Source organism: Astyanax mexicanus, chromosome 24, assembly GCF_023375975.1.
Source record: "Astyanax mexicanus isolate ESR-SI-001 chromosome 24, AstMex3_surface, whole genome shotgun sequence".
In the NCBI taxonomy this organism is placed as follows: domain Eukaryota; kingdom Metazoa; phylum Chordata; class Actinopteri; order Characiformes; family Acestrorhamphidae; genus Astyanax; species Astyanax mexicanus.
Genome location: NC_064431.1, coordinates 934330 through 951875, shown reverse-complemented (window position 1 = coordinate 951875; position 17546 = coordinate 934330). Strand labels below are relative to the sequence as shown.

The 17546-nt window shown below is 35.8% G+C and overlaps 1 protein-coding gene across 6 annotated transcripts in view; it reads left to right on the top strand.

The window, feature by feature from the left end:
• Window positions 1–17546, top strand: part of grip2b (glutamate receptor interacting protein 2b) — a 191414-nt gene that overhangs the window by 98932 nt on the left and 74936 nt on the right. The window contains exon 1 of one of the 6 annotated variants that reach the window (XM_022682192.2): window positions 10564–10903. The exons of the other annotated variants lie outside the window; for them this stretch is intronic. Coding sequence (XP_022537913.2) covers window positions 10861–10903 — 43 coding nt within the window. The 5' untranslated portion in view covers window positions 10564–10860. Of the gene's footprint in view, window positions 1–10563; window positions 10904–17546 lie in introns of those variants that run through there. 6 annotated transcript variants of the gene reach the window in all.

Sequence of the window (17546 nt, the reverse complement as noted above, 5' to 3'; positions counted from 1 at the left end):
CCTCTTGATTATATTCCAGTCCAAGTGGTCTCATTTTTTTCAGAGCTGTATATCACAATTTCTGTTATATGATTATAAATGTTCTATGCAATATGACAGACTTGTCCTTGTCAATGTCATCTCCGTTACACCGGGCTGAGACTCTGACCATAAAGAATTACTCTGACCACTGAATTAATTCTATTTCACACTGAGCTGACAGGCACAACGCATTTGTTGCTTCCGAGCGCATCTCCTGCAATGCATTTGACACCGGGACCTTCAGGATACAGAATACAGCGGATCAAGATGTGATGCTATCAGACAATACATTTGAATTCCCTAGTAGATGAATGTGCAGTGATCTGTTCATCATTTTCTCACCCTTCTTTCACGGATTTATTCAATCCATCATTCAATCCATCATTCATCGGCTTTGACATTAAAAAGCAGGGCTGCCTGTCATATTTTTCCCCTCATAATTTAAAGCACATTTTATATTCACTGCTTCTTATCTCATTTCAGATATAGCAACCCCCCCCCCCTTATCCAATACATAATTAGCTGCTGTGTGCGTCGTTATTTCAGCTGAGCTCCGTTTCCCACCACCTCTCCCACCTCACATATACATATCAAATGTCTGATGTGAAATATTCATACTGTTTTGGTGAGGTTAGTGGAGCTCTTTTATTTTGGGCTGTTCTGTGGTGCAGTCTCAGTGCCCTCTGCTGATTACACGCAGACATACAATATTCATGCCTCTGCTTTTATTTTCTCTCTTTAAGCCTCTCTTGATGAATCTTAATCAAAGCTTTAACTGTGTCTTACAAGCACCTTTTTGTAGTAGATACTGTATTATTTGGAACAAAAACAGATTTTAATGTAGGAATAATGTGAGTGATAATCAATTTTTAGTATAAAATGTATGTAAAACTATGATGGTGAAGATACAGGTTGTCTGTACTGTAGAAATATTGTGATTAATTTATCACGTTTATTTATTTATTGATTTTTTTAGGATTGTCATGTGCAAAATTGTTCGTATATTTTAGAGTGTACTCTACAGATATTTAATTTATATTTTATTTAGGTGTAGTGTTTAAGTTCATATTTCTTTTCTGAACTAAGCAAAAAAAAGTTTTTATTCAAAAATAAAAAATACACAGTCCAATCAGTTTCTTTCTACATTTACTGTGCATTCAATCAGCTCCACTGATCATATAGGACACTAAATAGTAGTTCTATATTTTGACAGCAGTGCTGCTGGAGTTTTTAAACGCATCATATAAGATATTAGACTATAGGTCTGTCTGGATGGGATTAGTTTCTAAGGGGGTTCTGGGGTAATTTTCTCTCTCTTTTATGGGGTTGTTTTATCCTCTGTGATTTTATTCCCGTCCAGAACGATCATGTACGTGTTTTTCTCAGACGTCCTCTGATAAATAAATTACAGGCTGAATTATCTACTGTTTTTCTCTGAACTCCGTGCTCCTCCGGTAATTTTAGTCCCGTCCGGACGCACATCTCTGAGTTTCGTCTCCTCGCCTTTAATAAAATAGATATTTGTCTACTGCTGCACACTGTAATTACACTTTGGGCACCTCATGGTTTCCACGGAGATCCACGTTAAAAAAACACAACAGCGAGTGGAAATGGAGGAGCTACTGAACAGCGTTATGTGATGTCATGTGACTGAGAAAAAGGCCTAAAAACTCACTGTATGCATGTCTTTGTCTATGTCTTTATTCCATTAGAGGGTACAAACAGCATTTCCTCTCAGAATAACTCTAACAATAATTGTCACTTTAGTGTTAAAGTGTATATGTGTTAAAGTCTATTAAAGACAGATATAAGAGGTTTTTTTTTTTTTTTTGCTAGGACTTGGCAGGAGAGCCCTGCCTCTCTAAGATCTGGCCTTGATCCCTGTGCATGTGTAAGTGTAGCTGAATAAAGTTGAACAGAGCCCGGGCCCTCTCCACATGAGCTGCATAGCGAGTCTCTATGGAGGGGAAGGATCAGGATGGTGGAGGAACGGAGGAGCGTTCCAGCACGGTGCTGATCAAAGTGGCTCCTCTGTCTGAGGCGCTGTCTTGTTGACTAGTATCAGCACAGGCGCAGACTGCTAAATTTTTGATCCCATCAGGGGATACGCTTGACACAACTAGTGCAAACCCCGCGAAACGGCAGCACACCAATTTGGAACAGCGCAAGAAATGCTGCTCATTTCTCTCAGGAAGAACGGGGGAAGGCATGCCTTCTGGATATGTGTTTATTCTGTTTTTCTTTTCATGTGTTTTGTTCTTTTCACCCAGTTTATTTGCTGCCAAGTCCCGGGCTTTCCTCTTACGATGCCAAATCTGAGATCAGGCTGCTGAGATGAAAGTAGCACGAGGCTCCGCTGATGTTTGTGGAGCCACATATTTGAAGTAGCCGATCCAGGCGGCATTGTAGAGAGCTTAGGAAAACAGCTGACTTTACTGTTTTGATGCTCTGGTGTGATCAATAGGCTGTTTTGTGAGGTTCTACACTGTAAGAATGGGATAAATGCCTTTTCGCTTATATCTGGATGCATAGAGTGCAGAGCCAAGCTGAAATATATTGGTTTTACTTTAAGTAATGGTTAAAGTAAAAGTAAAGTAATGGTTTTAAATTAAGTAATGACAAGTCTATGCTTCTTCAGTGTTGTTCACTAATTCAAACAGCCTGAAAATGTTTTTAAAAAGCTCAGTTTTAACGCTCTACTTACTAAAAATGTTGAATTTAAATCAGGCTCGGGCTCATAATGATAGTTTATGGGACGGGGCGGATCGGGTTTTGGGCAGAAAGTGTACAGGCTCAGGCCAGGTCGAATTTTTTGGGCCCAATCTAAGCTCTACATTTTAGCAATGACTATTACATATTTTAGTGCTTTAAAATCGTATTTATTTTATTTTATTATTATTCAGTTTTCTTTCTGCTGGAATTACTGTCAGAAATGTGCAGATTTTTGTTTTTGTGCTGCTCAAAAACAGAGCAATCATGCTAGATTAGCAAGCTTAAGTTTAAATTAACAATCAGAAGTGTTTAATTGCATGTATTTTCTTGCATATTTTGTGCAGTTACAAAGTGTATGTGACAGTGATATATGAACACAATAGTATAGAATTTTTTTTAAATAATGAAAGCTTTCTTAAAAGAGAAAGTTCAGTTGTGTAGTCCACTAATCCAAAGAAAAGTGTTTTGTAAAATCACAACAAATCGTATTTAGTGAATTTCTTGAGAAAACACATACAGGAAAATACTGTAAAATGTATTGGGAAAGCCTGTAAAAGGACATTTTTACAGTGTACTCTACTGTATATCCATTCTCAGCCTAATGTTTATAAGAAATTGCTTTTAATAACTGCGGAATTGGTTACTGAATTTTATTTTACAGATCCAATGCTCATGATTCTGGCGCTATATTTCTATATAACAGAAATATGAACTACATGTTTTAGTTACTCACTCTAGCTCAGCAGTATTCCCTGCAGATTTAAAGGCATCTCGTCAGCTCAGAGGATGCTGGATTATTGCCTTTGGCGCTGGAATAGTACAAGCGAATCTGAACCAGCTAATTCCACTGGGAACGACTGGTTTTATAATGGCTGCAGCTACATTCTACTCATATATGAGCTTATACTGCGTTTTGTAATGAACAAGACCTTTTAAAAGCAGCAGTGTGTATGGCATCACTATGGCTGTGCTCTGCTGTGTGTGTGTGTTGAGTTGAGTTGAGTAAAGGCATGACCGAGGGATTAGGCAGAGAAGTTAGAGAAGAGATTTTATTTAATTTTTTTGTGAAAAGGGATTTTATATTCCAGCAGCGTACACACAGTCCCGCTCTCTGTGAGTTCACTTGGTTTAGCCCAGTGGGTCAGAGCATTAGTTAGGTGGGCTAATTTTTCTATCTCAGAGTGTTTCTCTGAAGTGCCCACATGGAAAAGCCCCCCTGGTGAGCGTTGCTGCTGGGTGTACAAGTGCAAAAACACACAGAGAGAAAGAGAGAGAGAGAGAGAGAGAGAGAGAGAGAGAGAGAGAGAGAGGAGAGAGAGAGAGAGAGAGAGAGAGAGAGAGAGAGAGAGAGAGAGAGAGAGAAGAGAGAGAGAGAGAGAGAGAGAGAGAGAGCAGCCTCAGCTTCTTCAAACAAATCTCAAACACCGCGCTGATTTAACACAGGAGACTGCAGACGACCAGGTTTCAATCGAGAAAAAAATGAAATAAAAACGCTTTATACGGCAGTGATTCTCAAACTTTTTTAGTTATAGTTTAGTTATTTTATATATTTTTTAATAAGGCGTAGATACGGCCAAATCAGATGGTGATAAAAGGACATAACCAAAAGTTATATAAATAGAAGAGATTAGGGCTGGGTATTAGGGGTGGGCGATATGGTCCTAAAATAATATCATGATATTTCATGGTATTATCGCGATAACGATACTCTTGGTGATATGACAAAAAAATAAATAAATAAATAAATAAACTACTGCAATATGACATGCACACCTCTAACTAAGATATTAAAAAAACAATTTTATCAGATTTGTAACAGAAGTCAATGATTCAGAATGTCATGATACTAATAATATTAATGCACTCCTCCAAATATCTCCATATGTTCAGGATTAAAGTAAAATAAATGGCACACTTCAGTGAAGTCAATGAAGTAATAAAATATTGTAGATATCTGTAAAATCTGTTTACAGTTCATTTAATTAACAAACAATTTTTCTCCCAAATTCCAAATAAAATATTGTCATTTAGAGCATTTATTTACAGAAAATGAGAAATGGCTGAAATAACAAAAAAAAAAGATGCAGAGCTTTCAGACCTCAAATAATGCAAAGAAAACAAGTTCATATTAATAAAGAGTATTTAAGAGATCATAAATCAATATTTGGTGGAATAACCCTGGTTTTTAATCACATGTTCTCCTCCACCAGTCTTACACACTGCTTTTGGATAACTTTATGCTGCTTTACTCCTGGTGTAAAAATTCAAGCAGTTCAGTTTGGTGGTTTGATGGTTTGTGATCATCCATCTTCCTCTTGATTATATTCCAGAGGTTTTTAATTTGGTAAAATCAAAGAAACTCATCATTTTTAAGTGCTTTCTTATATTTTTCTAGAGCTGTATTTAGTATCCCAGGGCATAATAAGGACACAACACAGGGCTGGGCTTTTCTGTCAGTAGAAATACATCATATTTTGCTTTTTTGCTCTTTATCTCTTTTCAAAACCACTGATTTAGATTTTTTTTTCTCAATTTAATATTCAGTTTAGTGGCTACCACATCTATTTCTTTTATATTTTATACATTATACATTATATTAATCAATTTATTCTGAAAAAGATGATACATATTTTACTACCCCTCGTAAAGAAAAGCAAGAGCAAGAGTAAATACAGCTTTAAAGCAATAGCAGCTTAGATGTCTTAGATGTTTTCTTATCTGTGCAGCAAACTTCAAAAGGTGTTCAGGCAGGTTTCAGCAAACTCTAAACAGCATGTTATTGCCTACGAGCCTTTAACATCATTCTGAAAAACAGTCTCTGCTTTTTTAAAAAACAGGAGAGCAATAGTGGTTATGATGCATTTATACTATTTATTTCTAAACCCTACACTAGAAGATCGCTGGATAATATGACAACACACTGTCACTTCAAATTATGACAATAACAATTACAACAGCAGCAATAACACTCAATTTTACACTGTTATGGTTAAGTGTTGGTTAAGCCATTATGTAGTTAAGTCTATTAAGTAAAAAAAATAAGAGAGCACTTAAAAATGATGAGTTTCTTTGATTTTAGCAAATTAAAAACCTCTGGAATTTAATCAAGAGGAAGATGGATGATCACAAGCCATCAAACCACCAAACTGAACTGCTTGAATTTTTACACCAGGAGTAAAGCAGCATAAAGTTATCCAAAAGCAGTGTGTAAGACTGGTGGAGGAGAACATGATGACAAGATGCATGAAAAAAAAAACTGTGATTAAAAACCACCAGGGTTATTCCACCAAATATTGATTTCTGAACTCTTAAAATTTTATGAATATGAACTTGTTTTCTTTGCATTATTTGAGGTCTATGGAATAAAACCACAATGTTCATTTTACTCAAACATAAACCTATAAATAGCAAAATCAGAGAAACTGATTCAGAAACTGCAGTGTTCTCTTCATTTTTTCCAGAGGTACATATTTCTAGGACAATAACAGAATGTAACAAACATAACAAACCAAAAAAATGGATTTCATTAATGTGATACTGTAATAAATGTAAAAAGATCAGCAGCTGTGTAAGAGAGCAGTGTGGAAATGTTGCTGTGGGCATATTTCATTCCTTATAAAGATTAACTCTAAGAACATATGCCTATAATAATACGCTCATCTCTCCAACTGTACAAGTACAAAAGACATAGCTAGAGACACAGATTGGTTCATGCATTTTCCTCATGTTATTCCCCAGACTTCTTTCACAGGATGAAAAGATCTCTACTTCTTTTTGAAATGCTGACTCAGTAAAGCGTATTGTTCATGTGAAAAATGTATTTCCAGACTATAACCATGGTTATTCATTAATGCTACCGTTGCATATTTTATTCATGCACATCTACAACCACTATTAAATAAAACCTTCTTCAGTTAGCTTTCTGTATTACTGAGTGTAATTAATGCTATATACTGTATAGACCATGAACAGCAAGCATGACCTAGTTACAATAATACAATTTTTTTTTTTTTGTGTGTGTGTTAAAGTGCCACCAATTGTCTAAAATAATGTTATATTGTTTAAAATGACTTCAATTAAATTCAATTAAATTATCTATATGCCTATTTTTATACATCTGGTGCAGCATAGCACATGCACAATTTTAGACAAAACAACAGCTAAGCAAAGGAAAGGGACGGCAATTTACAACTGCAGGGAGGAAACGCGAGGCTCAGACTGCTGGAAATTGATTGGAATGTTTTTGACATTTAGCATTCGCCTCGAGAGATGTGCACTGAGAGAAATCCGCTGAACTGACTACAGCTTGGAAATGAGCAGCACATCACCAATGGTGGCATCACCAGAATTATATTTCACTGATAGTTCCTGTATTAACAGAGGTAGAGGCAGAGACGTTATATATTTATGTTTTTAGTAAAGCTGGGCAGTATGGTAAAATATTGTATAACATATTTAAGACATTTACATGATGCACAGCATTTATCTTAATGTTTTGAATAATTGTTTAAATAAAAATGTCACAAAAACACAGTACCGCATTTGAAAAATCTGAGGAAAATCAAAGGTTTAGTTTTTAATACATTTCAATTTTTTTTATATATTTTATTCCAATTAGGCCCTAAAATAATATCATGATATTTTAGTGATAAAGATACTTCTAAGAATACACTACTGCAGCAAAATGTAATTTAATTGTATTATTGCATACGATATGATATGGCACACCCCTAACTGAGATATATATATATATATATATTTATCAGATTTGTAACAGAAGTCAATGATCCAGAATGTCATGATACTAATAATAATAATACACTCCAGATATAAAAACTATATCCAGGATTAAAGTAAAATAAATGATACTGGACAGATATAATCTTTTTATTTTTCTTTTGCTAAAAACAGTAAAAAAAAAAAGTAGTACCCTGATAATTATGGGTGGGTGATATGGCACCATATTTCAGGGTATAATATTGTTCACAATATTGAAAAACGATATGACACACCCCCAATTTTACTTATGTAAATTACTGTATTATCATAATACTTGACGTCGATTAGATCACCACAGCCGGAAATGTGAGTATCCTCTAATTAGACCTCTGCTTAATAATCTATACTGTATATCCAACACTGAAGGATCTGCAGTGCTTCTACAGTGACTCATAAATACACCAGGGAGACAAGCTGAGTGACAAATACAGGGAAACTTCAAAGTTTACTAAGGACAGAATATAGAAAAACAAGGACAATGTACTTCCCTTGACTTCCACAAGCCTGCAAGTCTGTGATTCCCTAAACTGCTGAGGCATTCTCCAGGGTTCCCAAGCTATAATTGGATTGTCCACAGAAATACGTCCCAGAGCCAACAACAAAACACCTCATTTTGATGTCGAAACTCAAGTGAGCTGCAGTACACAGTTCTATACACACCTGATCGCTGTCAATGTGTTTTTTTTTTTCATTTGACCATTTTATATTTAAATTTTTTTATTAGTTTAATTTTTATTAAAATTGTATTACATTATTAAATGATGAGTTTCTTTGATTTTACCGAATTAAAAACCTCTGGAATATAATCAAGAGGAAGATGGATGATCACAAACCATCAAACCACCAAACTGAACTGCTTGAATTTTTACACCAGGAGTAAAGCAGCATAAAGTTATCCAAAAGCAGTGTGTAAGACTGGTGGAGGAGAACTTGATGCAAAGATGCTTTAAAACTGTAATTAAAAACCAACCAGGATTATTTTCACCAAATACTGATTATTTCTGAACTCTTAAAACTTTATGAATATGAACTTGTTTTCTTTGCATTATTTGAGGTCTGAAAGCTCTGCATCTTTTTTTATTTCAGTCATTTCTCATTTTCTGTAAATAAATGCTCTATGAGAATATTTTTATTTGGAATTTGGGAGAAATGTTGTCTGTAGTTTATAGAATAAAACAACAATGTTCATTTTACTCAAACATAAACCTATAAATAGCAAAATCAGAGAAACTGATTCAGAAACTGAAGTGCGACCTTCATTTTTTCCAGAGCTGTAGAATAATAGAAGTTGAGAAAAACAGTGATATCTATAACAAAATAATAAAAAAGAGCTATGTATGTATCCATCTATCTGTCTGTCTATCTATCTATCTATCTATCTATCTATCTATCTATCTATCTATATATATATATATATATATATATATATATATATATGTATACATATATATATATATATATATATATATATATATATATATATATATATATACACACAGAGAGAGTATTTTGATTTTATACATTATTGTATATTGCATATATCCTGCCACTTTTGTAATGTATGAAAGATATCTTGTTTTTGTGTTTGTATGGAATATATTATTGATGTTTATAAAGTTTTAAGAAGTATAAAGTCATTACAAAGCAATGTAAATCATTGTTCTAAATGTTTTGTCATCAGTTTTGACACATTATCATACATATGATCTCTATGGTACTTATGCATAATTCATTAATATCCATGAGTTGCTAGATAGAGCACTGCTGTGTTGGGCACTGTGTCCTGAGGGCACTGTGTGAAGTACTGTGATGTTCTTTTGCATGCAGTTGCATGCATGGATATTTCTGTGGAGAATATAAGCCATGAGTTAACGCTAGATAAAGTAGCTCAGTTGACTAGTTAGAAATAGTTCAAAGGAAATACAGTGTGTTTCTTTTAACTAGTTATTGAAAATGATTCAGGGCATTTGTTCTGGGGCTAATCAAACATTTTCATAGAAATAAATTTGTAGAATCTTTATAAAAATATATATTTTTGTTTATTATTTTGTGCTTTTTTTGTAAGCTGCTATGATGCCGGATTATAAGGAAATGCTATAGAAATATATTGGTAATTGCGAGTGAATGTTCAACAATTAAAAACTATGTTGTTTAATTTGAAAAGACATGTTGTTCTTTCATGGTCTATAAATATTTGCTGCTTTTGAGCTTGTGTTGTGGGAACTATTGAGTTTTACTAAACGGAAGCCCTATGCAGTAGAAGTCATTGATTGTGATATTTAGTGTTTTACTGTTTGTGTTGAAAATATTTTAGAAGAGTTTAGAAGCTCAAAACTTGCATGGTCAGCAAGTTCCATGTAATTTTATTTTAAATATTAGGGCTGGCTGATATTGTAAAACATTTATATTGCAAATGTTCTTTTTTCGACAATATATATCATGATATTAAACAATGCAGGGCCCATGACGTCACTAGCCCCGCCCTCCCCCTCTCGCTCCCCCTCCCCCTCGTGCTTCTCAGGCAGCAGCAGCCTGTCACTCACACAGACACAGAGACAGCGCTGTGTATCTACTTCTTGTGTCAAGAATCAAAACATTGCAGCATAATGTGTTTGATTTAATTGCCTTAAGTGACATTGCACGTCCTGCGCTGTGACTATTTTTGCATGCGCACATCGCAATGACGATGCCTAAACGATATATCGTGCAGCCCTAGTAACTATATAGTGCAGTAACTCACTGCAATACTTGTGCATGTCTCGGTTTAAAGTTGGGAAGACTGTGCCTTCAAGTTCATACAGAAAGGCATGTGTTGAAAAATAGAGAAAAAGAGAGAGAGAGAGAGTAAGAGAAGAGAGTAAGAGAGAGAGAGAGAGAGAGATGGGGGGAATGAGAGGGGAAAACTAGGGCATCAGAAGTCCCGAAGGCTTTGAGCATACATTTTGCATTTATTAATCACACTCACAGAGTGAGGAAGAGGGAGCGAGGAAGAGATAGAGTTCGAGAGAGAATCTTCACGATTTATTAGTTAATAACAGATAATGATTTCTGTGCAGATGGGCACTGATCCTATTGTTAAGTGGTTAATGGTAAAAGATAGATGCCAGTGCGGTTGAATAGAGGGAGTGAATTCTTTTATCGGTGGTGCTTTGAGATTTTGTCACTGACTGACACCCCCCCAAAAAGTGTCTCGGTAGCATGCGGAGTTGGAAGAGCCTGCCTGAGTAGGCGGTATGTAAGGATGCAGCGCACGTAGTAGCTAACCTACATGAAGAGCAAGTTTACCGAACATCATATCCACGGAATATTAGGGATATCAGGGAATACTGGGAGCGAAGGAGAAGGACTATGATCTTCCTACAGGCTGTCCTGAGAAGAAGATTACTCAAAGGTACTCTGGTTTCTTTTGTTTATCGCTTGTCTGTTCAGCTGTCTTTAAAGGTCTTAGGCGTTGGCATATCCTGTTTGAGATGCAGTACACTTTAGAGCACGACAAGCCGTTTTTGCTTAAAATGACACCATTAATAAAAGTCCTAATTCAGTTTTTACTGGTAGATACTCTCATTTCAGATAATCAGCTCTGAAATATTTACTATAATAACAGATTAATACAATGAGGGTGCATAAATGAACTGTAATTTCAACAGAATGTCTCAACAAGCTAAAAGTTATCTATCTATCTAACTGTTACCTCAGAGTTCTCACCTTCTATATCTTCTAAATCTATATACCTTTATTAGGTGTTTATCTTAGCTGCGATATTAATCAAGATTAAACATTTCTCTAGTCAGGGAGAAAGTTGTTTAAAAGCTGTAGCTATATTTTAGGAAATTAATCAAGTTTTACCACCTTACACACTTTTTAAAAATCCATACGTCAGGTTTTTGGGCTTTTCCGTTCGTAAGAGTATTTTTCTAGTCAGGCAAGAATCTTTTAAAAGCTGTAAAATTCATGTTTGTGGGCTTTAACATTTAGAACAGTAATTCCGTGGGCAGGTAGCTAGCTAGCTTGAACTTTTTTTGTAAAAGTAAAGTTTAAAAGCTGTAGCGATCCATACAAGTTGTGTTTGTGGCCTTTATAAGAGTATTTTTTTAGTCAGTTAGCTAGTTAAAAAGGCTTTTTAAAAGCTGTAGCTATATTTTTAGGAAATTTATCAAGTTTTACCACCCTACCACCTTAAAAATCCATAAAAGTCGTGTTTGTGGGCTTGAAAGTTTATACAATTATATTTTTAGTCATGTTGCTAGATGGTTAAAAAAGCACCATACAAGGGTTAATTTTGTAGTCAAGGATAAAGCTGTTTAAAAGCTGTATTTAGCTATCCATAAAAGCCTTGTTTGTGGGCTTTATTTTTCTAGTCAGGTAGTGAACTAGCTAGATTAAAAAGCTATTTAAAATCTGTAACCAAGATATATCATCAGGTTTTATCACCCTACATCCTTTAAAAATCCATAAAAGCCATGTTTATGGGCTTTAACATTTATAAGCGTATAATTTCTAGTCAGGTAGTGAACTAGCTAGATTAAAAAGCAATTTTAAATCTGTAACCAAGCTATATCATCAAATTTTACCACCCTACGTCCTTTAAAAATCCATAAAAGCCATGTTTGTGGGCTTTAACATTTATAAGATTATATTTTGAGGAACAGTTAGCCATTAGCTAACCTCATCCTGAACACCTATCTTATGTGGAAATTAGTCATCCAGACCTCAAGTTAAGATGCCCAAAATGGTTTTCTTTCTGGAAAACACAATTTAGGCTTTAATTTTTCATTTTTACAGCTGTATGTGTTTAATTTCAGTAGTTTTTTAGGTTAAATACCGTCTTTCTGTATTAGTTTATCACTGTTCCGTTTCCTCTCAGCTCTGAGTCTCGCGCGCTGAGCGGGAAAATGCGGCGCGTGACTCAGCGCTGTGCCGGGAGCGCCCCCTGTAGGCGCGTGACGGTCCTGCTGAGGGATCAGTCTGTGCAACAGCTCTGAATGGCTCATATTTATGTGATGATTTATAAATATATATCCAGCGTTTCTAAAGAAAAGAATGGTATAAACAGAGAGTTTTCCCCCTTTTCTGCAGCAACAGCTCTGCTTATCTGCTCTCTCCTAACATATATCTATGTTTTAATTGAATTGAATATATTGCATCACAATAGCTATGGGTATATAGGTGATGTCTGGTAGGCTACTGGTGTTAATGAATCATTAGCTTTTGATCACCAAAGGGTTCAAGGGTCAGTGTTTCATTTATTTTCTTTACAATTTGAATTGAATTTTCTTCACTCTTTTTTCTTTCTCTTTACATTTCTTCTTCTAATTTTTCTTCCCAATCTGATCACATAATTCAACCTGCTTACATCAAAAGATGCAAACACTGAAAATCTGAAAATCAGGTAAATATATATTTAAATTGTAAAGGGCAGAAATGAAAAACTAGAAAATTGGGAAAACAAATAAATACATATTTTTTCTACACTGCACTTAAAAATGATGAGTTTCTTTGATTTTACCAAATTGAAAACCTCTGGAATATAATCAAGAGGAAGATGGATGATCACAAACCATCTATAAATAACAATATGTTTTTATTTGCTGTAAATAGCAAAATCAGAGAAACTGATTCAGAAACTCCCTGCATGCACAAGGTGTTAAAATAGACAACTGACAGGGTGTAAGATAGCATTAAGCATCGCGACACACCTTGCGCAGGGTGTAAGATAGGGCCCAATGTCCCTTCCTTCTGAAACCTTGCCATGAGCACGCTGAGCATGGCTTGGCCAGTGTTCAGCCTCACTCACAAGAGAACACCTCACAACATATACAGGTGTGAGCATTCCCAAGCCATCCCCATGGGGTAAAACGCGATGATCAAATTAAATAAGGCATAAAAGTGTGGTGTAAAATACAGTGAATGGCTTTTCATTATAGGTTCTTATTTGGTACCAAAGTAAATTGCGCTCATTATTTACCTGCTGTTTAACATCAGATAAGTGATCACAGTGAATTTGAGGTGTTTAAAGAGATGGCTCACTTCTGCTTTATATACAGGTGTTAAATGCATCATATTTTCATCAGGTATTTTCTCTTCAGCTGCTGATTAGTTTAATGCACTCAGCACTTAGTGTCACTTAGTGCTCTGAGTGTTTTGTGGCATTAGAGTGCTGGAATGAGTCAATATGGCCGCTTTTCACATATGTGCTGCTTTTTGCAGCGTGAGGCTGTAGAACATGATTCAGCCACGCTCTAGTTTCAGTGTTTTCTTTTATTTAAAATTCATTTTCTCTATTTTTCAGATCGTTTCCTGTGAACACACAGTCTCTGTGCTATAGCATACACACACACACACACACACACACTCCTGTCAGGTCAGTGCAGCTATGATTAATCTGGAAATGCCTGAATCTGCATTACTGAAGCTACACCAGATCTCCAGTGTATAGATCTCCATTACAGCACTGGTTTGTGTAGGAATAAATCCTGCTCCCCACACATGGCCACTATCTATTACAGAACACACCAGACGCATACAGAAAGTGCTGTCTTCTGTACTTTACTAATTTGTTTTTTTTATTCTAAGCAAAAACAAAGAGGCTGAAAAAGACCAAAAAAAGCATAAACACAAACACTGAGCAAAATTCAAAGAAAAATACATCTGAAAATGTGCTTTATTTTAAAATAGCTGATCAAAAATTGTTCGTTTATCAGTGCCAGTATTATTTGTATTTATTTTTAATATTAATATTATAACATTCCAATACTCACTGTCCAGTACTTACCAAGGTGCACAGAGGTTTCATCTGTCATTGTCCTGGTCTCGTCCTGTTCCTTTGTTTCTTTAGTTTTTTGGTTCTTCTGTTTGTTTATTTATTGTAAAATAAATCACACGTGCAAGTGCTTTAGCTCTCAACATCTACTTCCTGCTTCCTACCTGACAGTCATGGCGAGACAGGAGTATAGGAAGGCACAAACATAAAAAATAAACACTTTACTAAATAAGGGGTGGTCAAAAAATGGAAACACATTTGTAGATTGCAATTTTTTCCATTACTTTCTGGGTATTTTAATTGTTTCCAAAACTCTTTATATGGTCTGTATACTGAGTCTACAGGTGTTCAGTATTCCGGTGATTGTGTGCATGTGATCAGATGAGTAAAGTGGAGTCAGTGTGTGGTGCGCTCTGGGTAATGTAGTCTGGAGATCGTAGGTAGAGTGTGGGAGAAACAGCATCTCTTTGATTTTACCAAATTGAAAACCTCTGAAATATAATCAAGAGGAAGATGGATGATCACAAGCCATCAAACCACCAAACTGAACTGCTTGAATTTTTGCACCAGGAGTAAAGCAGCATAAAGTTATCCAAAAGCAGTGTGTAAGACTGGTGGAGGAGGAGAACATGATGCCATGATGCATTAAAAACAATGTGATTAAAATCCATCAGGGTTATTCCACCAAATATTGATTATTTCTGAACTGCTAAAACTTTATTAAAATGAACTTGTTGCTAAAAAAGTCCATGACCACGTAACTACAGAGCTTCACACCCTCTGTACTAAAGAACTGTGAAAAACGGGGACCGACTCCACACTAATGACTACAGGTTTCGAATGGGGCATCAAGTGGTGTGTCCCAATACTTTTCACATTCACTATAGTGCGTGTTTTCTAGTCTTTGTTCAGTATTCTGTGGGCACTGTTTTCCTTAAGTCCTAAGCATCTGCTGGGTGTCCAGATATGCTAATATCCCCCTGTCAGAGCTGCTTTGGCTGAGTAGGGACCCGTGTGCCACGAGGAACTCAGATGCCCTGCTGAGTGTTTTACAAATGTTCCAGGCACTTCCCTGTGCCACCCCAGCCACCCGGGCTGATTAATGTTTAGTGCAGTTGGGCAAACGGTTACCCCCGGGCTACTCCATTTCATCCCGTAATTCCTCTTTATTCAGATTTAGCCGTGAATAACCCGATGCTCCATTAGCATAGCTGCTACGCCTCAGTAGAGCTGTTCGGGCCCTCCTGTCCTGAGACTAAATTAATAAGCGCCTAGCATTATAATATTTCTACATCTTTTCCATTATTACTAACTAAGAGAGAAAGACCGGGGGTGAATGTTTAATACAGTCTGTATTTTTTCCACAGTAAATCAAAGTCTCTTTGTGTGAAGTTACACTTAGACAGCTCTGGAAAAAAAGCACTAAAAAATGATGAGTTTCTTTGATTTTACCAAATTGAAAACCTCTGGAATATAATCAAGAGGAAGATGGATGATCACAAACCATCAAACCACCAAACTGAACTGCTTGAATAATGTTTTGCACCAGGAGTAAAGCAGCATAAAGTTATTCAAAAGCAGTGTGTAAGACTGGTGGAGGAGAACATGATGCCAAGATGCATGAAAAAAATGTGATTGTTGTTATTTCAGCCATTTCTCATTTTCTGTAAATAAATGCTCTAAATGAGAATATTTTTATTTGTAATTTGGGAGAAATGTTGTCTGTAGTTTATAGAATAAAACAACAATGTTCATTTTACTCAAACATAAACCTATAAACAGCGAAATCAATCGGGGTTAAAGTACAACACTAAATGAACCACTTCTGACACCAATCTTTACATGTAAACTAACAATTAAAAATCGATACTGTGTTTTTGAAAGTCGATACAAGAAAGTTAATTTGTTAAAATAAAATCTTGTAATCTAATTTAAAATCCTATTGTGTTTTTTTTTTTCAAATCAAATTTATCTGTAAAGGCTATGGACACAAAAATGGACGTGTATGTTTCCATAAAATGACTCTAAATGAGTAAATGCAGTTTACTGGAGGTCTCGGAGCCTCAGTTATGGTGGTCCAGGTTTCCCAACACTGTTGGGTCGAGTTTCTCTCGGCAGAGCCCTGCTTTTGATCGTGTGGCTGTTTATTCATTTGAAAAATTTCCTTCCGTGGTTTAATACGGATAACATACGGATTTAAGTGCAGACATAAACTGAACAAGTAAAAGAACAGGGAGAAGTATTGATCTTCAGGGCGGCCTCGGGATTAAACCCTCGACTGCACAGCTCACTTTCCTTTATATCGCCTTTTCAACTCCCAGTGGGACGCGGCTATTTCCGGATGCAAACATCTGGGAGAGTGATAAATCATTTCAGCTTCTTCTGACACTCTTTCACTTCCTGATGCTGCGCGAACCCTGGAGATGCTCTGGAGTTGTATCAGTTGTGTTTAATCATTAGAATTGCTCTGCTTCACTGATTATGAGAAGTTCTGCTGCAGTGTGACCCACTGCCCCGCTCCCAGTTTAAATCTCAGGGAAACAAAAGGTCAGATATATTCCTTATTTCATATTCCTATTTTCATGCCTTGTGCCTGCACCATTACAACAGCATCCTAAATAGAGTTTAGGAATATATCTACACTAATGGTTTGATGTGGTGGTCTGGAAGTGAGGTGTGTTCAGGTAAATTTCTATGTAAATTCTGCTATACATTTTGGTGGTGAAAAATACAGGAGCTCCACTGACGGATTAAAACCCTGACAACAGTCAGGAGTCAATCATCAGAGTCCATTCCTATAGGTGCTCCCAGCGCTTGTGCACCCCCACTCATTAAACACACACACACACAGACACCTGACTTTTAGCTCAACAAAAAACAGAATAAAAGAATAAAATAAACAAAGAAGAATTGAATATTGTAATATAAAACCCATATTAATGTTAAAATCCAATTAACTAAAGTAAGTACCTGTAAATAACTTTTTTCATTATTATGTTTATTGGTTTGGAAGCCTGTGCTTAACATTTTTCGATTCGATATTGACTTTTTTTTAGTTCACAAGCCATCGCTTTACAGTTAAAAATAGTGAAAAATAGCTTTTTTAATTTGCTGTTTTTTTTTTCCAGTGCAGTGGGCGGGGCTAAACTATTGTTTAATTGGCTTATAAACTATTTATATTGAAAAACAGCTCTCACTTAGTGTTATATTCAACAAAGCATTTTAAAAAAATAAGAAAATACATGATGTCCATTGTAATGGACGCCAGGTCTGA